This window comes from Pantherophis guttatus, chromosome 1, assembly GCF_059756535.1.
Source record: "Pantherophis guttatus breed Tessera chromosome 1, ASM5975653v1, whole genome shotgun sequence".
Taxonomy (NCBI): Eukaryota; Metazoa; Chordata; class Lepidosauria; order Squamata; family Colubridae; genus Pantherophis; species Pantherophis guttatus.
In genome coordinates this window covers 330120166-330146201 of record NC_142063.1, presented here as the reverse complement: position 1 = coordinate 330146201, position 26036 = coordinate 330120166, and the positions used below count along the sequence as shown (strand labels likewise).

General features: G+C 40.8%; 2 protein-coding genes across 17 annotated transcripts in view; one reads left to right on the top strand and one right to left on the bottom strand.

Annotated features, from left to right (window-relative positions):
• COL26A1 (collagen type XXVI alpha 1 chain) overlaps nt 1-26036 on the bottom strand; it is a 213325-nt gene that overhangs the window by 118930 nt on the left and 68359 nt on the right. The gene's annotated exons all lie outside the window — the stretch shown is intronic.
• Nucleotides 5258-8347, top strand: PFN4 (profilin family member 4). The gene has a single exon (XM_034420888.2). It carries the CDS (start codon nt 7133-7135, stop codon nt 7517-7519), a length of 387 nt encoding a protein of 128 aa, XP_034276779.1. The 5' UTR covers nt 5258-7132; the 3' UTR covers nt 7520-8347.

The window sequence follows — 26036 nt, the reverse complement described above, 5'->3', positions numbered from 1 at the left end:
ACTAACTCTCCATATAGAAATATACAAGAACCCTAACCTAAATAAAAGCATTTTTAATGCCCAGAAATTACACAGGCAGACACATCTCTAGTTCAATGGAACATATGAAGGGTGAGGAACTACAACACAATCAGACTTGCAAGATTCTATTATTATAGCTAATAATTAATCAATGGAATGGCTTCCTTCCAGAAGTTGTGAGTGCTCCAGGTTTTAAGAGATTGGACAACCATTTTCCTGAAATGTATAGAGTTTCCTGCTTGAGCAGGGGGTTGGACTAGAAGACCTCCAAGTCCTTCCAACTCTGTTATTCTGGGAAGCCACTTCTGAAAATGTTGCCAAGTAAATTATAGAGATTACTGTAATTCAGGCAATGGCCAAGAATTCAGACAAACCCATAGCTTACTCTTTAAAGAATTCTCCAGCAGGACAAGAGACTTCTGCAGCTTGAGTTGGAGAACGTATGTCCCCTACTTCTTCCTCCTACCAGAGGAAAATAAGTCAGTAGCTTATACATTCCTATCCTCTCTTGACACTGATTCCCATTTGGAAAATCAACGTTTTGGTTTTTCATGCTTTTTCATCAACGACAATTAAAACTCTGGGAAGGCATATATGTAGTTCTCAACTTACGGCCATACTGAGGCTAGAATTTATGTTGTTAAGCAAAGCAGTTATTAAGTGAATCAAATCCAATATTACAATCTTTTTTGCCACAGTTGTTAAGGGAATCATTGCAGTTGTTAAGTGGATAATATGATCTTCAAACAAATCCAGCTTTTCCATTGACTTAGCTTGCCAGAAGCCAGATCAGAAGGTCATAAATGATGATCACATGACCCCAGGATGCTGCAACCATTGTAACCCAGAGTCCCTTGGGAATTGGGCGGCATAGAAATATGATTAATTAAATTAAATACATGCCATATGTCAAGCAACCAAATCATGTGACCTGAGGACAGGGGTGGGATTCAGCCAGTTTGGACCGGTTCGTGAGAATCGGTAGCTCCGACGATCAGCTGTCCCCGCCCCTCCACCCCCACCCTATCCTATCCTATATTTCCTTCTTTCTGGCTCAGCTGATTCACAGCTGATTTCCGCGCCTCTGCTGTTCTACATACCAGGGCTGCCTTAGAAGGTAAGCAGCTGAGCTTCAAATTGCTGTATTTTGAATGCTGCACGCAAGTGCGTTAGGCAAAGCACGCACTCACTGAACCGGTTGTTAAACCGGTTACATCCCATCGCTGCCTGGGGATCAGTGGTGGATTGCCCCCGGGTCGGACCGGTTCTATAGAACCGGTAGTAAAACCGGTGGAAGGCTCCACCCACCGACCCTGATGTCATCAGGAAGCTTCTGCACATGCGATCCCGTTGCGAACCGGTATTCTATGGGAGGAAAAACATTTAGTCCATCAGTACTTCCGGAGGCATCATATTGGGAGAGCACTATTGGATATTTGAAAAAAAACAAAAAGAAATAATTATATGGAAATTCCTAATTGGGTGTCAACAGTAGAAATGTACATGCATCCAAATTTGACAAAAAGAGGGGGAGCTGTCACCTATAAAGATATTTTGAATGAGAAAGGAGAATTAAAAGCGAGAAATACTTTAAAGGAAGAAGGAATCGAATTGGAATGGTGGGTATATCTCCAAATTCAATCTAAATTTAGCAAAGATAAAAAGGAATGGGGCATAAAGCAAGAATCATCAGAATTAGATAAAATTTTATTTAGCAGGGGAGGCAAGACCATAAGTAAACTATATCGATATTTATTAGAACAAGATATGATTGAGGAACAGGTGAAAGAAACTATGATAATTTGGTGTAAATATTTTGGGCAAAATATCGATTTGAACAATTGGCAAAGTTTATGGGGAAAAAAATTAAAAATCACACTAGCAACTTCCTACAAGGAAAACCTCTATAAGATGTTCTATAGGTGGCACCTCCCCCCCCCCACAAGATTAGCACGAATGAATAAGGGGAAATCCTCAATATGCTGGAAGTGTGGAGAGACCGTTGGGAATTATTACCACATGTGGTGGGAATGCCCAAAGGCGCAAAAATTTTGGAATTTTCTAAAGAACTGGCTGGAAGAAATTTTGCTAACAGATATAGAGGTCAAACCAGAATTTTTCTTATTGGGAATTATAGAAAGAAAATATAAGAAAGATACAAATTATTTATTACTGCATATACTCACAGTGGCACGAATAGCCTTCGCTCAAAAATGGAAAGAGAAAGATATTCCAACTGAAGAGGAAATATTACTGAAGATCTTTAACTGCGCAGAAATGGACAGACTCACTTTGGAACTCAAGGATAAAAGCGAAACTAAGTACTACAAAATCTGGAAACAATTTTATGATTGGATAGATAACAAGAGGGTAGCCAAGACAAATGTATAGTATTAGAACACAGATATAGATGTTATAGATAAATGTATGTTTAAGAGATAAATAAATATACAGAAATAAGGGAAAAAGTATTAATATCATATATTATGCTTAAATAGTGAACAAAACTTAAGAACCATATGTTTATATGAGTACTAATATTATTGTAAAGTGACGGAATGTGTTTGGAACCAGTGATGTCATATCTATGTCCAATGTTTTTTAATTTTGTATTATTAATAAAAAACTTTTAATTTTTTTTTTAAAGGAAGCTTCTGTGCATGCGCAGAAGCGCACGCAGCCCCGTTGCGAACCGGTAGTAAAGGTAAGTAGAACCCACCCCTGCTGTGGATGTTGTAGTCATCACTGGAGAACTGGCTGTAAGTCATATTTTCAGTGTCACTATAACTCTGAACAATCACTAAATGAATGGCTGTAAATCAAGGACTACCTGTATGAGTTTCTCATACTTCCCTCATCTCCATTTGAGGAACACTGCACTAAATATGAAATGAAACAGCTGTTGGAGAGAGGGGAGATGAGAATTCCAGTTCCCAAAACCAACTCTTCCTCCCAAATCAGGAGGTCAGTGAAAATTCTTTCAAGTACAAGCCTGCATATGAAAGTCTTCTTACAAGAGAGATGCAAAACTATCTTGTTAATTTTTTATAGCCTTAACCGCTAAACAAGCTACTTTTTCAATAATTTATACCTGAATGGTGTGTCTAGACATGACATCATTTTAAGATATGCCTGATGTTTTTGTGGTCTATTTACAATAACCAGGATGTATAATTGCTTTCATTCAGGTCAGCAAAAGGGGGTGATTAGTGGGTTAAGGAGTGGTGGAGAAAAATCAAAAACCGCATAACAGCTGTTTTAGGGAATGGCTTTTAAAGGCTGTTGTTCTCTGTCAAGGAGGCAGGCCACAAATGTTAGAATCCCCATTGAATCAGTATTCTTTGCAGTAAGGAGGGACGGCAAATACCGCAGATAATCTCCAATTCGTAAGTAGTTTCTTGTGGATGGTTTCCATTAAAGTCATGAAAGCAAGCCAGTTGTGGTTAATGTATAATATCTATGTGTATGGGTGTAGACAGACTGACACGGCAAGGACAAGATCCTGAACGTATTTATAAAACATGATCTTTTCAAGTACGTTATGCTTTTCGATCTTTCCGTGCGGATCTGGATGGGGAAGAACAGGCTCAGGCTCAACCCATCCAAGACCGAGTGGCTGTGGTTTCTGATGTCCCGATATAGTCAGTTGACGCCATCGCTGACTATTGGGGGCGAATCGCTGGCCCCCACGGAGAGGGCTCGCAACTTGGGTGTCCTCCTGGATTCACAGCTGTCTTTAGAAGAGCACTTGACGGCCGTGACTGGGAGGATTTTTCATCAGGTTCACCTGATTCGCCAGTTGCGTCCCTTTCTGGATCGGGACTCCCTACACACAGTCACTCATGCCCTCATCACTTCCCGCCTGGACTACTGCAACGCTCTCTACATGGGGCTCCCCTTGAGGAGCACCCGGAGGCTCCAACTGGCGCAGAGTGCGGCCGCGTGGGTAGTTATGGGAGCAACATGGCGCTCCCGTGTGACACCTTTCCTGCGCGAGCTGCACTGGCTCCCGGTGGTCTTCTGGGTGTGCTTCAAGGTTCTGGTTACCACCTTTAGAGCGCTCCATGGCTTAGGACCTGGTTATTTACGGGACCGCCTACTACCACAAGCAGCCTCCCACCGGCCGGTACGCTCTCATAGAGAGGGGCTCCTTCGGGTGCCGTCAGCTAAACAATGTCAACTGGCGGCCCCCAAGGGGAGGGCCTTCTCTGTGGGGGCACCCACTATCTGGAACGAGCTCCCCCCAGAGATAGGGAGGATCCCGGATCTACGCACTTTCCGCCGTGCTCTTAAGATTCTTCTATTCCAGCAAGCTGGCCTGGCCTAATTTTCTCCCCTATTTTAAAATTCTTTTAAATCGAAATTTTAATTTGTTTTAAATTATTGGGATTTTTTAATTGTCTTGGGCTAAATTATTTAATCTGGTTTTAATTATATCTTTTAACTTTTGTATTTATGTATTTTATTCTGTGCCTGTTCACCACCCTGAGTCCTTCGTGAGTAGGGCGGTATATAAATCTAATAAAAGAAAGAAAGAAAAGAAAGGAAGATTTGCCTTTGAGCAGGGAGCAAGACAAGGTATAAAGTCCCCTTAGGTCAGGGGTCTCCAACCTTGGCAACTTTAAGACTTGTGGACTTCAACTCCCAGAGTTCCTCAGCCAGCTTACATATAAGGAATATTTGCTGTGATGTTAGAGGTGCAGTGCAGTTGCTGGTGACAGGAATGGGTGTGCATTTTTGTACACAGATGAAGTCATCATTTTGCTGACAGCTCAAATGATTTTGCGGCAAATGTCAGTCATGTCAAATGTCACAGGAAGGAGCACAGATTTGAAAATTAATATAGTGAAGATGAAGGTAGCTGTATGTGGGTGGGGGGAAGAGCAAACAAATCCAAGTTATACATAAATGGCAAAAAGCTAGTCAAGGTATTTGTATTGTATTATATTTATTCAATAAGGTATGTTCACTTTCTTGAGTTGACCAAGTATTTTAAAAAAGTGGGATAAGATGATGATGACAATAATAATAATAATAGTTAATACAATACTAGACAAGACAGTATCAACAGTAGAGACCTTCTAGATTCTACCATATCTCAAGACCTAAAATGGACACCTAACATCAAAAATGTCATTAAAAAAGCCCAACAAAGAAAGTTCTTTCTGCACCAACTCAGAAAGCTCAAACTGCCCAAGGAGCTGCTGATACAGTTCTACAGAGGAATTACTGAGTCTGTCATCTGCACCTCTATAACTGTCTGGTTTGGTTCTGCAACCCAGCAAGACAGACACAGACTTCAGAGGATAATTAGAACTGCAGAAAAAACAATTGCTACCAACCTGCCTTCCATTGAGGATCTGTATACTGCACGAGTCAAAAAGAGGTCTGTGAAAATATTTACAAACCCCTCACATCCTGGACATAAACTGTTTCAACTCCTACCCTCAAAACGACGCTATACAGCACTGCACACCAGAACAACTAGACACAAAAACGTTTTTTTCTGAATCTTTCTCTTTCTCTTTATTTGATTTGTATACCGCCCTACTCCCGAAGGACTCAGGGCAGTGAACAGCCAAACAGTAAAATACATAAATATAAAATTTAAAAACAGGATAAAATCAAATTAAACAATTTGGCCCAGACAAATTAAAACACCCCAGTCATTTTAAAAACAGATTAAAATTTACATGTTTAGAAAGAAAAGAGGGAAAAAGATTAGGCCAGGCCCGCCTGGTGGAATAAAAAGGTCTTCAAAGCGCTGTGGAAGGTGCGCAGATCCGGGATCCCCCATATCTCCGGGGGGAGCTCATTCCAGATAGTAGGTGCCCCCACAGAGAAGGTTCTCCCCCTAGGGGCTGCCAGTCGACATTGTTTGGCTGATGGCACCCGGAGGAGCCCCTCTCTATGAGAGCGTACCGGCCGGTGGGAGGCTATTGGTGGTAGTAGGCGGTCCCGAAAGTAACCAGGTCCTAAGCCATGGAGCGCTCTAAAGGGTGACTCAGCCAACCAGGAGGACCCAGATTGTTGGGGGTAATAGGCTGAGTCTGTAAACTGCTTAGAGAGGGCTGTAAAAAACGCTGTGAAGCGGTATATAAGTAAGTGCTATTGCTACTAACCTCCCAAAAAGGCAATAATTGCATATTTTTGGCCAAATCAATATATTGAGTGCAAGAAATTAGATTTTTCTCAAATATAAAAGGAAAAACTCTGTTTTTGAAAGCTGCACAGGCAGAGGCAGACTCATCTGGGAATCTGTCTACCTAATGGTTTCAGAAATTTTGTGGAAACCTATCTGATGTTGTTTAATAAGCACTTCTCAACTGGTCTATTTACAGGTTTCAGAAAGATTGCTTAGAAATGTCAATGGCTTTATTTAAGAACAAACACTGTGAAATGTCTATTTGGTGGATGGCACTTCTAAGGACCAATAATTGAAGTATTAAAGAAAATCAGAACAATTTTACTGTATTTCATTTTTATCTTTAATCAAATAAATTCTGCAGATTTTTGAACCAGTATAAAAGATCCAAGATTAATAGAGGTATCATTCTTAATTCTTTATTTCTGACTTTATATCTACCCGAAAGGAAAACTATGCCCTCCCCAAAATTAAATTTATAAGTCATTTTACTTTTGCTAAAAATCCAATAAGGGAAGTAATAGATCCCTGTGGTCTATTTTTTGTTTGACATCTTCAGTGTCATTTTTCTTTGAGATGCAATTGGTATTTAAGTCAGGATTAGAAGGAGTGTAGGAGTTATATTCAAGCATCAGTGCAGTCAATACAAGGTTAAGAGACGGAGGTTAGAACACAGGGTGATTTTCCACTCTCTTTTCAATCTGTTAGAAAAAATTCTCCTTGCACACTTTGCTCTGGGTCTCTATCTTTAAAAAGGAAAGAGATTTAAAAATAAAACAAACTTTACAATTTCATAGAAGAGGCGGGGCTTAACTCTACTCCTTACCTAGTCTATGGCTGAGCATGTGAGCTCAGCATTCTTCATAAACTACAGCTCCCAGAATCCCTTGGGAGAAACCAGGGCAACTAAACTGTTTACATTCTCCAGGGAGAAGCCAAAGCCTTAGTTACTAAACTCAGAGGGAGATGAACCAGGCACAAACTCTGCTGCTTGATGGTCTCATCAAGACAAAGCATGTCCACAAAGCTGCCCTTATCAGACTATCCGACATGAATGTGATGACATCAACACAAGGCTTTGGTATTCAGAACTGGGCCTCAGTCATTGTCCAAGCCTTCTTCAACAACCCGGCCCAAATGCGAAAGGAAGGGCAGTACTTTTATGACCGGTATTATAAATGCTTCCGAGCAGATGGCAACTCCATCTACCTTAAAGCAAAAGAAGAGGGAGTGATACTAGTTAAAACAGCAAGCTTTGTCCTGGTCGGAACATATTGCCAAGGCATGTACCCCAGTGTCTGCGTCGAGGCAGTGGAGAAACTAGCAGACTACCTGAGAGCAAAAGGGAACTGAAGAAAGTAAAGAAGAAGGAAAAGAGCAACAGAACTTTCTACTCAAAATTCTTGCTTGGCACAACCAGGAGAAAAAGAAATGTCCCTTTCTGAACAACACAATGGGTTCCCTGCAGGTCAGTCTCAATGGACGTGTCCTTTGGAGGCACACAGGAGAATACCCAGCATCATCATTAAACACTTTCAAAGTGTAGACAAGTATCTTGAGGTGGAATTGAATTACTATTTCCAGAGAAAGATATAGCAGGCAAGCATGGGCGGAGACGGACACCATTTCCTTGCTATTAACCTGCAACGAAAAGGAAACCGGCTGAGGTTGGCAGAGCTGTTGCCACGACAACGACAAGTCCCTTGTTGAGAAAAAGGACCACCAGGTTGCCAAGGCAATGGACCACTGGGCTTCCATGGGGAATTTCCTGTCAGAGCCAGCTCTACCGTTGGACGGAGTAAGGTAGCAGCTTAAAAATGCAGCAAACCGTTGTTTCCTTGGTTTTATTCTCAAGAAGAGGCAGTTCTGGGATTTTGCTTTGCCTCAGTTACAACTTGGATTGCCTTTGGTCCCCTTGCTGCCAGACGTAAATAATGTTTTCTATCAAATCTTGGGTGCACATTGTCTTTGCCATGCCAAGTAATAAACAGGGCGGCTTTTTTCAAGCTGAAGACTGTAACCGGCCACAGACTGGCATGCCAGGGTTGTGCTACTTTGAAAGCAGAGTTTCATGCCATTTTGAAAGCAGACAGGTCCAAAGGAGTGGGTGAGCAAGGAGGAGTAATTTTAAATTTGAGTTAATGTTAATTTGTAAATCTTCAATAAATGTGGTTAATAGTATTCCCTGTCTGAATTATTTTCCTCTTCTCTTCCATTAAGCATTACAGTTGGGGAGGGTGACTTTTGAAGAAGTACAAGCATACCTTGGGGATATTGTGGGTTCAATTCCAGACCACTGCAATAAAGCAAATATCGCAATAAAGTGAGTCACAGAAATGTGTTGGGTTTCCAAGGGCATATAAAAATGATGTTTACAATGAACTGTAGACTATTAAGTGAGCAATAGCATTATGTCTAAAAAAAACCACCAATGTGGATACCTTAATTAAAAAATGACTTTATTGCTAAACAGTGCTAATCATCATTTGAGCCTTCAAAGCCATAATTATTTTGTTGGTGGAGGGTCTCGTAAAACACACACACACACACACATAGAAAGAGAGAGAGGGAGGGAAGGAGGGAGGGAGGGAGAGACAGTATCTGCAAAGCACAATAAAGTATAATGCAATAAAATGAGGTATGCTTGTACAAGGGGCCACACACAAGGTTTTCTAAGTCCATATGTGGCCCTGGGGCATAAAAGTGGTCATCCCTTATATAGAGAGGAATAAATAACCATTTTTATTCTCTTTTTCCATTTTTTCTCTGCCTTTTTCTCATCCTCATCTCCTCACCACTTTTGTTTTACCGATACTTTTTTCCTTTCAGCCCTGCAGTTTGCTGGAAAAGAGACAAATTTCTTTTGTTATAAATCTTAACTCACCACCACCACCACCCCAAGGCTGATAATGTTAGGCCAAGGACTGCAGGTTTATTACCTCAGGTAAGGAAACTTGGAGGGAAAGCCTGGGATGCAACTTAGAACACTACAATGTCAATTGTAGGTGCCGTCAGCTAGGCAGTGTCGGCTGGCGACCCCCAGGGGGAGGGCCTTCTCTGTGGCAGCACCTGCCCTCTGGAACGATTTGCCCCCAGAGATACGGAGGATATCAGATCTCCGGGCTTTTCGCTGCACCCTAAAAACTTTTCTCTTCCATCAGGCAGGGCTGGCGTGAACACCCCCCCCCCCCGTTTTTGAGATATTAGATTTTTAATTGTTTCATGGGTTTTAGTTGTAAGGTTCTTAATTTTTCAGCCAAAGGATATATTTCTTTTAAATTTTTAACTTTTGTATTGGATGTTTTTTACTTGGCTGTGCACCGCCCTGAGTCCACCAGGAGAAGGGTGGTATACAAAGTTAAATAAAATAAATAAATAAATAAATAAAATGAGGCCATTTTAACATCCGAGTTTCCAAAGCTGGGTTTCTCACCTGGCGGAATCTTCTTTACCCATACTGGGACACAGAAATAAAGCAAGAGGAGAAAAGCAAGCAATACAGGATTTAGAATAGTTGTCAATATGTTTTCTTCCATCTAAATTAATACATTCGTTTCTGTACATAGTTTCATTCCAGACAATTAAAAATAATTCTATTTTTAATTCTCACTAGCATAGTCAAGAGATCCAGATCTCATCTAAGAAAGCCCCAGGAGCTACTGTGTAGAAGCTTTAAGCCAATCCCACATTACTGAATAATTTTACTAAAGACATTTTGATTTGACCAGTGGTGGAATTCAATTTTTTTTACTACCGGTTCTGTGGGCGTGGCATGGTTGGCATGGCTTGGTGGGCATGGTGTAGCTTGGTGGGTGTGGCAGGGGAAGGATACTGCAAAATCCCCATTCCCACCCCACTCCTGGGGGAAGGATATTGCAAAATCTCCATTCCCACCCCACTCTGGGGCCAGCCAGAGGTGGTATTTGCCAGTTCTCCGAACTACTCAGAATTTCCGCTACCGGTTCTCCAGAACCGGTTAGAACCTGCTGAATAGCACCCCTGTATTTGACTGTTTCTCCAAGGACTTCGGGAAGCACATGGGTTTTCTCCCCCTAATTTCCACATCTGAAAACAAGACAGGCAGGCAGACAGACAGACCTACAAACAGGGAGGGAGGGAGGGAGGGAGAGAGAGAGAGAGAGAGAGAGAGAGAGAAAACAACCCCTGATTACCAGGCTGAGTTTCTCGTTAAAAGCTTAAGCGTGTTTCAGGCCTTTGTTCCAAAATACTCCTCAAACAGGTGCAACTTAGATACAGCAGATTCCAATAGGCTAAAAATCATTTCAAATAGATGGTCATATAAATTCACAAATAACATCAACAATAATCATGAGGAAGAGGAGAGCATGCCCACATACAAATGCTCTCCATCCACTTAGTTTCACTCCCCATCCTTACAAGCAGTCCTCAAATTACAAAGGCAATTGGGATGTGGTTGTAAAGCTTGATGTCATGTGACTGAATTGCTTAGCAACAACCATCCCAATTGCGGTCAAAGCCCCAGGAATATGGAGGTCATTAAACAAGGCCCTCACATAACAGTGTGGGAAGAAGTGGGATTCCCAGGCAAGCAACCCAGCAGGCAGTGGGATGAGTGCTATGAATGGGTGCTGGCAAGCAGAGGCATGGGTGGGCAGATGAGCAAGTGCTATAGGTGCTATGAAGTGGGTGGGTGGGTGGGCAGGTGCTGCAGGCAGGGACTATAGAGGCAGGCAAAAAAACAGCAAGACCCATCTTCTGCCAGTTTCCCAGTTGCTTGTGCGAAGACAGAATGGAAGGTAACCAATGGCGTTGATATCACTGCAGGATGCTGCAACTATAGTAATTGTGAGTTGGATGTCAAATGCTAAAATTCCAATCACATGACCGCAGGGATGTTGTAAACAGTCACAACTTTATGGATTGGTCATAAGTCTCCTTCATTCATCACTCTGTTGTAACTTTGAACAGCCGCTGAATAAGTGGTTGTAATCTGAGGTCAACCTGTATTCTCTAAGAGGGAAAGCTGGAAGCAGATTTCTTTCTTTCTTTCTTTCTTTTTTTTAATCAAGTTTTATTGATCCCCCCCCCCCGCATCTTTTTTTGAACAGAGTATTGGCCATTTCTTATCTTATACAATTTTTCAAGTTCAAATACATTTTACTCAATTACAATTTTTGCCAAAATCTTCCTTTTTTCCCTATTTTTTCTTTAATTCATATCTCAATATTTCTATATTTATTTATATAAACAACGTCTTCATTCGCTCTCAAATTCTAATTTTCCTGTTTGTTCACATTTATTCTCTTTTATTTTTTAACAATTTCTTCTTTATCTTCATATATTCATATGTGTGTTTGGGGTTGCCTTTCTTCCATTTCCTCTTTTTTGTTATACAACAATCTTTCTTCTCAGTCTCTTCCCTCTCCCTCACTTCCTTCTTACTTTCTTTCCCTCTTCTCCTGCTCCTTACTACTTCCCCTTCCTTTCTCCTTCTCCTCCTTTCTTCCTCCCTGACTAACCCTCTCTCCTACTCTGATTTCCCCTTCCTTTTCTTCCTCCCCCTCTTCTATCCCTCTCTCCCCTTCTCTCCCATCTCTCTACTTCTTCTTCCATCTCTCTCTATTGCTGTATAGATTTTCAATTTAATATTTTCACTATGGTGTCAGGCAACCCCGACCTTTCTTTCATTTATTAAATATCTTTCTCAAAATTCTTATTTTTTTAATTGTTAACAATATATATTTATAATTCACAGCTTAATCATTTCTAATTGCCCCCAATCTAATTACTTCTTATTTTAATCTTAATTTGCCTTCTTTCTTTTTTTGATTACATTTCAAATATATAGTTTAAAATATTCCAATTTATTACAATTCCTCCAATTAAATTTATTCATATTATTACAACTTATCATTTTATAAACCTCTAACACTGCACTTAAAACTTTGACAATTCTTTCAATTTCTCAAATTTTCAATAGAGCATGTTTAAAACATAAAACATCAAACATAAATCTTATTTCATTTACTTCATACATCTCTATAATTTCCCATTATTTTAAATCACTTAATTAGTATCACTTTTATCTTTTTTCTAACACTCATCTTATCTGTTAAATCTTACAATTCTAAATTTATTCCCCCTTTCATTTCTCCTTTAATTTTTATATCCAACCAATCTGTTTATAATCCAATCCAAACCTGAAAAGTCCAAATTCCAACTTCACATTTTCATTCATATTCAACTTTAAATCTTTAGTCGCGCTTGTCACTTCCATATTTTTTCTCTATCAGTTGTCTCCCCTGTCGCTATTTAGCCGCTATTTCCACACTGGGGTAATTCTAAAATTTTCCAATTTTTCTTTTATTACCAGTGAGTTGACCAATCACTCATCCGGTACCAGTACTCTGTCCAAATCTTCACTCCTGCACAACACTTATTCCGGATGCTCCGGCTTCATGGCGATTCGCACTGATTGCCGCCCCCCATTGCCGGATCGAAGAGTTTTCTTGGGCTTTCCAAGGAACTTGCCTGTTCCTCTATAGCTACCGAGCTGCCTCTCCTTCTTCACTGTCCCTACAGGACAGATCCGGTCCAAAAACCCCTCCCCCAGAGACGATTCGTCTTTGGAGCCTGGTATTTTCCCAACCAGTCACGCTGCTCGTGGAAGCAGATTTCTGCTTTAGCATGGTTCAAATGATTCCATCAGATATCCCTGCTACAGTATTTCCTAGTATGCCAAGGACTGTGTGAAGATACAGGTAGTCCTCAACTTACAACCATTTGTTTAGACTGTTTGAAACTGTTAGAATTTATGGCAAATTCCATGAAAATACTTTATTGATCTTCAGTCCTGCTTCTTCCCTACACATCACACAGACATACATACAGAGAGAGAGAGATTCATTTACCTCTGATATTCTGTGATCAAGCTTTTATGACTCTGTAATCCCTTAATTCAGGGTAGGAGAAGGAGAAAAACCTAGGTAATACAGTTAAAAATGGGACTTTTAACCTAATACATTATGCAAGATTTCCGCCACCCAGTCATATCTCTTTCAAGAGTCTCAAACCCTTCCTTGGTTTTCTATTTTTTTTCCCACTGTAATTTTCTAGCATTCTGCATTATTTATTTGAAAAATGTACACATTGTACTTCATAATATAGCTTTCTTAAGCTATATTAATATAGCTTAATGTTTATAATGTTTAAAAAACCCTGATCCTAATCTTATATACTTCATTAATGGTTTCGAAGAGTAAGCTACCATATTGGTCCAGGGCAAGTTAGTAGATAGATGGTTTTTACTTCCCAGAGTAGAGTTGATTGGCTCAAAACCATCCAGCTGGCTTCCATGGCTGAAGTTCGACCCATTCCTAGTCCAGCACCTTAACTGGACTAGGAATGGTCTATTAACTATTACATGATATTGGCTCTCAAAATTGATATAAAAGCATATAAACATAAATACAAAAATACATAAAATTGTCTGCTACAACGTCCTACCTGTCAATGACTACTTCAACTTCAACCGCAATAATAAACGGGCAAACAATAGATACAAACTCATAGTAAACCGCTCCAAACTTGATTGCAGAAAATACGACTTCGACAACAGAGTGGTCAATGCCTGGAATGCCCTACCTGACTCTGTTGTTACATCCTCAAACCCCCATAACTTTAACCTTAAACTGTCTAGCGTGGACTTCACCCCATTCCTAAGAGGTCCGTAAAGGGGGCGTGCATAAGTGCACCAGCGTGCCTACCATCCCTGTCCTACTGTCCCCGTTTATTCATACTCATTTCTTACGTTTATACTTATACCTGTTTATACTTACATGTTTATATGTTATGTTTATTCTTATACTTATTTTCTCATACATGCTTGACAAATAAATAAATAAATAAAAATAAAATAAAAATAAATGAAGTGGTAAACAGCAGAAAGAAAATAAACTTAAAAACTCCATTGCTGTATGAATATTAAAGCATTAAAGTTACAGTAGAAGTCATGGAAGAATAAAAGTGCCTTTCCCTGATGCTAAAAAGATACTAAAATAAGGTCTAAGGCTATCTCACTACCAGAGGGCATTCCAAGGTTGGGCGCACCCACTAAGTAAACTTGTTCCTATGAAGTTACCCATTATATGTTACTACGAGAATTACGTGTAGCCGAATTTCCAACAATGATCTCGGCCAGAAGCATGTGCATACTGTTCTTCATATTCTACATATTCCTTCTACAGAGGAATTATTGGGTCTGTCATATGCACCTCTATAACTATCTGGTTTGGTCCTGCAACCCAACAAGACAGACACAGACTTCAGGGGATAATTAGAACTGCAGAAAAAAAAATTACTACCAACCTGCCTTCCATTGAGGACCTGTATACTGCACGAATCAAAAACAGGGCTGTAAAAATATTTACAGACCCCTCGCATCCTGGACATCTTCTTTCTTTATCTTTATTTGATTTATATACCGCCCTACTCCCGAAGGACTCAGGGCGGTGAACAGCCAAATGATAAAATACATATTTACAAAATTTAAAAAACAGAATAAAACTGAATTAAACAATTTGGCCCAGACAGATTTAAAACACCCCAATCATTTAAAAACAGATTAAAATTTTCATATTAAAAAGAAAAAGGGAAAAGATTAGGCCAGGCCCGCCTGGTGGAATAAAAAGGTCTTAAGAGCACGGCGGAAGATGCGCAGATCTGGGATCCTCCGTATCTCTGGGGGGAACTCATTCCAGATAGTAGATGCCCCCACAGAGAAGGCTCTCCCCCTAGGGGCCGCCAGTTGACATTGTTTGGCCGACGGCACCCGGAGGAGCCCCCCTCTATGAGAGCGTACCAGCCGGTGGGAGGCTATTGGTGGTAGTAGGCGATCCTGTAGATAACCAGGTCCTAAGCCTAAGGCATAAATTGTTTTAACTCCTACCCTCAAAACAACGTTATAGAGCACTGCACACCAGAACAACTAGACACAAGAACAGTTTTTTTCCCAAACGCCATCACTCTGCTACACAAATAATTCCCTCAACACTGTCAAACTATTCACACTAAGCTGCATTACTATTGCTATTGGTCTTCTCATCGTTCCTATCGCCCATCTCCTCCCACTTGTGACTGCATGACTGTAACTTTGCTGCTTGTATCCTTGCGATTTATATTGATATTGATTGTTTCCTAGTATGATTTGATTGCTTATTGTACCATATGACTGTCACTGGATGTTGTGCCTTGTGATTCTTGACGAGTGTATCTTGTCTTTTTATGTACACTGAGAGCATATGCACCAAAGACAAATTCCTTGTGTGTCCAATCACACTTGGCCAATAAAGAATTCTATTCTATTCTATTCTATTCTATTCTATTCTATTCTATTCTATTCTATTCTATTCTATTCTATTCTATATAATAAATCAATAAATAAACCTTAGGTTGCAGATAATAGATGGGAGGAAGTTTCATTACATGTACTGTGCTGGGAATGGTCATAAAGTATAATTGACATTTGTGAAGCCTCTCAATAAAATGAACAAAGCATGATGTACATTTAACTGAATCCAAAGTTGAAATATTGTTCATGAGAATGGCAAGGTATCATGGCCACTTTTGTAAGCCAAGGCTTAAGAGGATACGGCCTTTAAATATTTATAGAACTACAAGCCAGAGCATTCAAGACCACTGCCCATGCTAGTTGAATTAAACATCTGTTGTGCCAAATGCTCCAACTTTGTGTCAAGCACTTGGAAATGAATTCCAGATCTTTTTTCTCTTTCTTGTAAAATCCTCTTTTGAGAGCCTGATAGCTATTGTAATTTGCAGTGCAGGCAAAGTAATGAAGCTGAAAAAGCAAAGGAACTATGATTTGGATACCCAACCATATAAAAGCTCTTCTTTCCAGATTGGTGGCTGAAAATGGGGAAATGCTAAATGAAATTTTGCATGATAAGAAAACTGGGATTATCTAGTAGGCAAGGAACACAATCAAATGTTGACCAAAATGGAGAAATAGGCAAAAGGCCAGGCAATAAGATTCCAAAATAAATAATGTAAAAAAAAAAATGTTTCTTTTTACAAAGATAATGGAGGAAATAAATACCTAAATCAAAATATCAACTAAGCGAGGTCAGTTTAATCCACTGATAATTAGCATGCTGTGCCAGAATAGACGACTATAGCTGAGCTCTGCAAAATATAAATTACTAAACTGGATGGATCCAGGGACTGATGCATCTTGGTATCCCATGCAGTTTTTATCTCCCTGCTCTACAATATTGTCTGAAAGAGAAAAGTGAGTATACAGTGCCAAGATTCCCAGCCAGAGAACACTTGCTGAGAGGTTAGAAAGGAGGGGGCCTAAAAAAAGGCAACCTGTGTGGCAGCCACCACCACCCTTCCTGGAATGACTCACCCCCAAAGGCTTAAGTGACCCCCCCCCTCCCAATAGCATTCTGAGAGTCTGTATAAATTTAACTGTTCTGACAGATCTTTGGAATTTGCTGTTTTATATTTACTGGCAACAAATGCAAGCATTACTGTAATTATATATGGTTATCCTTTGGGTTTGTTGTATTATTGTGTTATTTTATTGGCTATGTTATCTTGTGCTTGTATACTGCCTAAAGGTCTTGAAATTGAGATGCATACATTCCATAAATATATGAATGAGCAGCATAAAATGCGGTAAATAAATGCAGAAATAATCACAAGCAGGACAAAGATGCCGAAAGTGACACGAAAATTCCACCCAATTTTAAATATGTATACTATTTGATATATTCAAAAATAGATATTTTCAACATTTCTGGTTTCTTGGATTCTTAGAAGGAACTAAGATATATTCACACAGGATTGATCTAGAAACAATTAGCTATAAAAGCTACAGTTGTTTACATAGGCTTATAAATTCTGATCAAAGTATATGTTTAATGAACCCCTTATATGCTTGCTTGTGGAATTTTTTCACTTCTCCTTGCACTTAAGCATTAAGAACGGGGGTGGTTCTATTATGCTTTGAGATTATGTTGTAGTAACCAGTGGCAGAGGAAACATTTTGCAGGTAGAAGACAGAATGCATTCAGCTAAATATAAACATATCCAAAAAGCTAATGTCTGAAATTCTTTAATTAGAGAGGAGAAAGGTAAAGGTTTTTGGAATGCCTTTCACAGTACCCAGAATTGAGCATAATGGGAAATCTCAAAAAAACAATGCATGCAAAGAAACTTGGCAATAATTCTGGGCAAGAAAAATTGGGCAAGAAGGAGTAAGAAAAAACTCCAAAAGCAAGAATTTAGCCTAGCGGACTACAAGACATATCTGCAAGCTGTTATTGTTTCCAAAGAAAGTGTGCCAAAGAAAGTGAAGGGCATCCAAAATTATGCTATATTCATGTTTAATATGAATCTGTATTTAACTTAGGTCAGGAGTGTCAAACTCGATTTCATTGAGGGCCACATCAGGGTTGTGTTTTACCTTGGGGTGCTGGGTGCAGTGGTGAAATCCACATTTTTTTACTACCAGTTCTGTGGGCATGGCTTGGTGGGCGCGGTGTTGTTTGGTGGGCATGGCTTGGTGAGCGTGGCAGGGGAAGGATACTGCAAAATCTCCATTCCCACCCCACTCCTAGGGGAAGGATATTGCAAAATCTCCATTCCCTCCCCACTCTGGGGCCAGCCAGAGGTAGTATTTGCCGGCTCTCTGAACTACTCAAAATTTCCACTACTGGTTCTCCGAACTGCTCAAAATTTCTGCTACCGGTTCCCCAGAACCTGTCAGAACCTGCTGCATTCCACCCCTGGCTGGGTGGGTATGGCCAGGGTGAGCGTGGCCAGCTCAACATCACTCGTGTCAGGGGCACCTGTGGTGGCCCAAGCGCTCTGCCAGTAAAAAGGGGAGCTCCATTTTCTCTGGCAGAGGGTTGCAGGAGGCCATTGCAGCTGAAAATGGAGCTGGGGAGGAGAGCGTGCAGCGTGCCGGTCCTTCATTGTTTCCAAGGCAGCCCCATGGGCCAGATCTAAGCACCCCGCGGGCCGGATCCAGCCTGCGGGACTTGAGTTTGACACCCCTGGCTTAGGTAGTCAATGAAAAATACATGTCTAAAAGACAGGCCTAAACATTTTCATGTTTCCGAAACACGGATTGTTTTCCTAAACAATTATTAGAGAAACTGAAGAATAGCTATGAAGACCAGTTTCTATGAGAAGAAGCAAATAGTGGTAGCAGGAACATCCTTAAGCAGAACCACTTAAATCAGTTCTCTTGATGTTTTTTGTATTACGTGAAACTGCAGGTAATATGGACGTACCCTTAAGCATACCTTCATAAAAGCTAGATGCTTCATTCTAGAAAAAAAAATATGCTAAGGAAAGTACATTTGACATATATATATATATCCTGAATTACCACAAAGTCACAGCTTGCAAACAACCCTTCCCAGAATAACCAGGTAGAGCAATTGTCGTCCTTGGTGAATTGCTACTATTCCTTTAAAACATAAAAAGAATCTGTATCTAAAAAGGACAGAAGACAGGGTTGACATTTATATGAGCAAACGTAAAACAGTTGTCATTAGCTGGCTGCATCAAATTGGTGCCAAGATTCCAAGTTGATCGGGGACATTTTAGCCTCCCCAGAGAAGATCCTCGTCTTTGAACTTCTAAGCACATGGGAGAAGGGAAACAGACTAGGTTGAGGTGTCAGCATTATCTTGGATTCAAATCAATCAAGTTGATGCATGTTGCAATAATTAGTGCACATCACCTCTGGGCTGCCCCCTTCCATATGGTCTTTATATTAGGATTTAGCAGTCTGGGTGGCTGAATAGGCTCATTTCCTGTTCTAGCTAAAAACTCCTTTTGCTCCAAACAGAGAGAGAGAGAAAGAGAGAGAGAGAGAAATAAAGTCAAGCTTATTATACAGCAGAATTGTTTGAATAAAGGCCTTCAAAGCCAAAAAAACAATTCCTGCTAAGTTCTTCATTATCTTACCAACCTAACTAGATACAAGCAAAAGGAATAAACAAATAAATACTGATGAGTCCCCAAGGCTAGTATGCCTCACACGTTTCATTACACAGATTAATTTGCAGCATCTTCCATGATCCAGGTCCCCAAATTGAAGGATGCTAGAAATATTGAATCTAGGATTCAGGCAGCTGGAATCAAATAATTCCTTTAAGTAGCAAAGAAACTGTCCAGATATTTTGCTATCAAAGGTGAAAGATAAATAGTAATCTCCTTCCACATAAAGAAATTGGTTAGATTTCTTTCTTCTAACTGAAGACAGTCCAAAATTCTCTATCCCATCCAACTGTGGCCAACTTAAGAAGACATTTGACAGGCTACATCTTACACTGCCTACTCATTACCCAGGGTCTAGGACAACTTGCCATGGCTGACTCCCCGTGGCTAACTCACTGCAGGATAACTCACCATGGGACAATTCAACGCAGGATAACTCAAGACAAGGACAAATGAATTATGCCACAGCGAGATGTCTCACAGTGAGTTGGCTGCAGCGAGACATTGGGGCAGGTTGACTGGGGCTAGCTGGCCGGGGTGAATTGTCCCATTACACATTGCCCACTCAAACTTTTATTTGTTGCTGCTAGCTGCCAGTTTTATTATTATAATTATTAGAAAGAGCAATTCTCCTTGGATCAGTAGTAATTAAAGAGGTTGGTAATTAGTATGGCTGAAATTTATACAATAGCAAGGAGTTTGCTAAGTAAAGATTGATTTATTCAAATTTGGCCTTCAGTGTTTAGCTCTCATGAACAAACTATTTTTAACAGATTATTTATAAGATCTCTGGTTAAAAATACTGAATATCATAGAATCAGGACTGGAAGGGATCTTGGAGATCATCTAGACCAGGGTGTCATGGGCTGGTGGGGAGAGGGGGCGGCAGGGAGACGGGACAGATGCCTCCTGCAGCACCCTGCTGACCAAAAAGGGATGTGGGGGTGCATGTGTGGCTCCCCTGAGCCTCGTTTTTGCCATCCCCGGCCTCCAGCAGCACTCTACTGGCCAAAAATGGGCCACAAGGCCCCCATGGAGCCATTTTTGGCCCCCCATTTTTGGCCAGCAGAGTACTGCAGGAGGCCATGCAGGTTGACAACGAGGCGCGGGGAGGCTGCACAAGGCCCAATTTAGCTGCCAGAGGCACCCAGGCCGGTCCTTTGATATTTCCAGGCCGGCCCCATGGGCCAGATTTAAGCACTCCGTGGGCCGAATCTAGCCCGCAGACCTTGAGTTTGACACCCCTGATCTAGTCCAACTCTTTGCCCAAGATAGGAATCCTCATCCCAGGCAATTGGCTATCTAGCCTTTGTTTAAAAATATTGATAGAATTACTGCAAATCCGACAAGGAGGCTGTTCCACTGCTTAATAGCTTTATTTACTTATTTACTTACCAAATTTATATGGCCACTCATCTCACAAGACATGACAGTGGGCAACATATAACAAAAAAAAAAAAAAGTATAAATATGTCAACTGCAGTTATATTAAACCCACACTAACAAGATTTGTTCAGCAATGGAGTCACTTCAAGATCTGACCGGTCCCGCGACCCTTAAGGTTGATGACAAAGCCAGGTCTTGAGGGACTTCTCAAAAATAAGGAGGGATGGAACTGTTCTCACTTCAAGGAAGAGAATGTTCCATATAAGGCAAGTGCCATGGCAGAGAAGGCTCGCCTCCTTGGACTCGCTGAATGTAATTTCCCGAGGGACAAGAACCAGTGGATTCTTTTGAAACAAACAGATGTAATCGGGCAGAGGTGGTTCCTCAGATAACCTGACCTCATACCATGAAGGGCTTTAAAGGTCAAAACCAGCACTTTGAATTGGATCCGAGATGTCATGCTGATATACTTAAAACTTTGCATCTCTCCTTAAGATTTCAAATGTGCAGCCTCCAACTATTTTTTTTCCTCCCCAGTTCCTTTCGCTACCTGCTGTCCTTTAAAAAAATCATTGAACCATTAATGTTTTATTAAAATAACAAATGTGGTCATACAACACCACTGCATGGTACAGAGAACATTTTACCAGTAAGAAGCCTGGTCTGGTCTGGATGCCCTTTTCCTGCTTGCTGGCTTCTGAACTCTTTTTTGTAAGACTCCTGTTGTGGCCTGCCAGATGCCAGCGGAGCTGGCGGCAGACTCGGACAATGAGGAGGTTGGGGAGGAACTTAGGCCAGTTCTGGAGTCTGGGGAAGGCTCTAATGGATGCTCTGCATCGGACGCAGAGATAGAGCCAGGGCTGTCCGACATTTCCCAGCCACCAAAGGCAGAGGCAGCTGCCTTTGGAGGCTGAGATGAGTGAGGAGGAAGAACAGCTAGGGCCTGTTCCAGATGCACTTATGTGCAGAGCAGTTAGGAGAGGTAAACAATGGAGGACAAGGCGTCGACTCGGGAAGCAAAGGACACATGGACTCTGAATGTCCCCTCCCTGGCTGGGGAATAAATAGAAGGAAAGGGGAGTGGTTGTCGTAGGAGACAACAGTTCATATTTCTGAAGATTTTGCTCATTGTGTTTTGTGCCACAAATTTGCAGCTCACGGCCTTGCAATTATCGCAAGGAACTGATAAGGTCTGTTACTGCAGTTAACTCCTTGAAGAACTATTGCCTGGACTTTTCAGTGGGTGAATGCAATTAATTCACAAGAGGTAAATAAAGAGGGTTTTTTTCGTGACAAGGAGTCTGTTTCTTGCTTCTGCTATGGCTGGGTCAGAACAACTCCGACAAGGCAGGAGAAAACAATTAGGATAGCTACCATCCAAGGCAGTGGTGGGTTGCCCCCGGTTTGGACCGATTCGCAAGAACCGGTAGTAAAACCGGCTGGACGCTCCACCCAGCGCCCCGGATGTTGTCATGCGCAGAAGCTTCCCGTTGCGAACCGGTAGTAAAGGTAAGTAGAACCCACCCCTAATCCAAGGGGATGAGGTTTCAGGGTCTATGACTGCACAGCTTTCAAACAAAACAATCATTTATTTGACAAACTGCTAAAGAAAAGGCTTTTGTAAGCCCAGTGAGTTGTGTGGCCATATAAATTTTCTTAAATAAATAAATAATTTAAAAAACAACAACAACAATGATACATCATCACAAAATAAGGAGCATAACAGAGAAAAACATGGAGAAATTTTCTTAGGAATTTAACTAATTTTGTATCCTTATACTGTAAATAAAGTTCTTACATGCGTTAGGAGGAGCACAAGACATGGAATATGAAAAGGGGTTACATGATTCAGCACACCCATTAATTGGCCAAGTCTTCCCCACAAAAAGATGGAAATTAAGAAGGAGCTCTTTAGATTGCCCCAAGGAGATGATGATGATGATGATGATGATGATGATGATTAAATTTGTATACCGCCCTTCTCCCGAAGGACTCAGGGCAGTGAACAGCCAAAATTAAAATACATACAGTATAAAAATTAAAATAAATTAAGACAGAATTAGATAAGTTTGGCTTCCCCAAATTTTAAAACCTTTTACCCATAAAATAGCCCATTAAAATTTTAAGCCAGCCCGGCTTGCTGAAATAAGAAGGTCTTCAAAGCTCGGCAGAAAGTACGGAGGTCCGGGATCAGTCGTATTCCTGGGGGTAGCTCATTCCAGAGGGCGGGTGCCCCCACAGAGAAGGCTCTCCCCCTGGGGGTCGTCAGTCGACATTGCTTGACCGACGGCACCCTGAGGAGACCCTCTCTGTGGGAGCGGATTGGCCGGTGGGAGGTTATCGGTGGCAGAAGGTGGTCTCGTAAATACCCGGGCCCTAAGCCCATGTAAGATTGTTCTTACACCTCAAAAAGAACGATTAAAAAGATGGAAACTTCAAGTTAAAAAATCTTCGTAATTGGATAGAACCGCTTAAGGAGTTGCCTGGAGGTTTGGAAGAGAAATGGACGTTTTGGAGATGTTTAAATAGACTGAACACTGGTTTGGCTAGGACTAAAGACCACCTGGAAAAATGGGGGCTTCTCTCACAGGACATTTAGTGCGAATGTGGCAATAAATGTCACATATTCAAACAACTATCCATCTTTTACAGTGCCTCCTGGGACCAACATACATAACATTTGCTGGTCACAAATATCCTTGCCATTAATGTAGCCAGGCACTGGGCTAGAACTATATAATTCTATGCTTTTATTAAAGCTTTTAATGTTTTTAAATGTAATTAATATTTTTCCCCTTTCTAGTTCCTGCATTTCTGACACGAGACAAAATCAGTAAAGCTCTCTCCAGGTTCGGCTAGACAAGTTCTTTTGATCCCAAGGTCTTTCTACTATCTCAAGAGATTTGCTGAGCATAAGGAAAAAAATACTACTTTCAAGGTTTGGGGGAAGGAGGAAGCAGATAAATTTTACGTTTCGGGTATCTTTCTTCATGCCTATGGCAGCCTTCCCCGACAAAGTGTATAATGAATGCTCTTACTGGAGCAGAATACTGGGAGCCATCATCTAACATAGCTGGAAGGCACCAACATGAGAAAGATTGGCCCTTTCCTTTTATTATGCTGGAAGATATTAAATTAGTAACTCCAAAATCATTTGCATACTGTGAGTGAAAAACATCAAAGTTAAAAAGTTCCAAAGTTCTGGCTCAGTTTTCTATTAAAACTGATGTCAAAAATAAAAGAAAAATAAAGGGAACCGAAAGCAAACATAAGTGAATGAAAAATTAAATCACTTGAATGTTTAAAATATATATCCTTTTAAGTTCCAAATGCACTCAAAATAAAATTTCACTAGGGACAGGAAGCTATGTCAAAACAAACAATCTCTCTTCTTTCTTCAAAACCCCTTCCCTTTATAAAGCTTCTGCTTCATATATGGATGATATTTTTCTATCTGGCCATAACCCTGCAAACAAAATTAACCTTAAATTAGACTTAGATTTGCAGGCTTGAGGGATTGAGAAGGATTTGCTTATGTGAAGCTACCTAATGCAAAACGAAGAATATGAGTCAATCTATTTTATTTGCAAATCGGTCTTGTAGCTGCTATGCTAATTACTTTTTCTGCCATCACATCCTAAAACTTTTCAGGAGTTAAGGCCAAAAGACAAAACTACAGCCAATCTGTAATTTGTGTCAGTACCTGGAAAGATGAAAAAGAATATATCAATCTGTTATCTAAAATTAGTTTAATTGGACATAACTGTCTCTCCTCTAACACAAGCTTCACAGGTAATTTCCTGCAGATGATTACAGGTACAAGTTTGTGATGCACTGTTGGAAGAAATATCCTTCTGGGCAGGGGTGAAATGCTCCCAGTTCGGACCAGATTGCCCGATCCGGTAACAATGGTAGTGAATGGTTTGGAGAATCGGTAGCAGAAATCCCTCCCACCCCCATGCCCAGCTGAGCCGCACAATCATGAGAGGCTTTTTTTTTTTTTACTTTTAAAAGCATTTTTTCTACAAATGCTTTTAAAAGAAAAAAAAAGCCTCTGATGATCGCGCGGCTCAGCTGGGATCATCAGAGCCTTTTAAAAGCATTTTTTTTACAACCTCTTCGGCTGAAGAGGTTGTAGAAAAAATGCTTTTAAAAGTAAAAAAAAAAAGAAGTTGGCCAGGCCCACCCAGTCATATTACTCCCCACCAAGCCATGCCCACAGAACTGGTAGTAACAAATTTTACATTTCACCACTGCTTCTGGGTTCAGTTCCGAGTGGGAAAAAGGACACTGGATTCATGGAAGTTGCTTGGAAAGGTTTATTGATGAAAAAGATCACATGGCTTGAGTTCCTGAGCAGAAAAGGGCAGAGATGCTGAGATTGCCTTGGTTTTATGCCCTCTGTTGGGCTTTGAATTTGAGCTTGTATTCTGATTGGTTGTCAGACTTCCATGGAGCCATGCAGGGGCAACTCTGTAGACTGTCCTGAGTCCCAAGCTTGGTTAACCTTGCTGGGTGATGTAATCTTCCCAGGTGCCATAGAGAGCTAATCCTATCATATCCTGAGGGCCATGTCTTAATCCCATCACCCTGGAGCTGAAGGTCTTTTGTCTTTCTGGGGCTATTAACAAAGGTGGGGTCTGCTTTCCAAGAGCATGTTTCTCCTTTTCTCATCCAGGAAGGTATAATATTCTGCCTTTTTATTATTTCCTAGAATATTTCATTTTTCTAGGAGAGCGGTGGGTCTAGGAGAGCGGTGGGTCACTTGGCACAACATTCACAAAACTGGGCTGAATCTTATCAGTTGGGCAAAAATTTATTTATTTATTTATTTATTGAATTTATATTGCCGCCTATTCACACAGGGCAACTCAAGGCGTCTTAGAGAATATAAAACTTCATTTAAAAGAATAAAACTAATAAAAAGGATCAAATAAATTGATGTAATGTAATGTAATGTAATATAATATAATCACCCCCCGCCCCCACCCCCTGGCCCAGCAACAGCAGATCACACGAGCCATTTAATGGGCTCCATCCTGCTGGTATAACCAGGTCTTCAGCGCCTTCCGGAAGAGTGTTAGAGTGGGGGGAATCTCTGGGGAAATAATGTTCCAGAGAAAGGGAGCCACCACGGAGAACACCCTTCTTCTGGGTCCCACCAGGTGTATCTCCCTGCCTCCCAAATGATGAAAGATAGGCAGTTCCTCAAATAACCAGACCCCATGCCTATTGCCTGAGTGTATTTATTTATCTACTTCATATGGATTTTGTTCCCATGGACTGGATTCTCTGGCATTCCTTTTTTTTTTATCCTATTTTTTGTTGTTGAAAAAAAATCTGTTTCTCCCCATTCCAGTGACTCTTTTTTTTTTTATGCTTTGTAGAGTTGAACGTTGTTGAATCTCATTTTAGAGTAAAACAGAAAGTCTTGACCCTTTGTTAATAGGTTCAGGTTTTGAGAAAA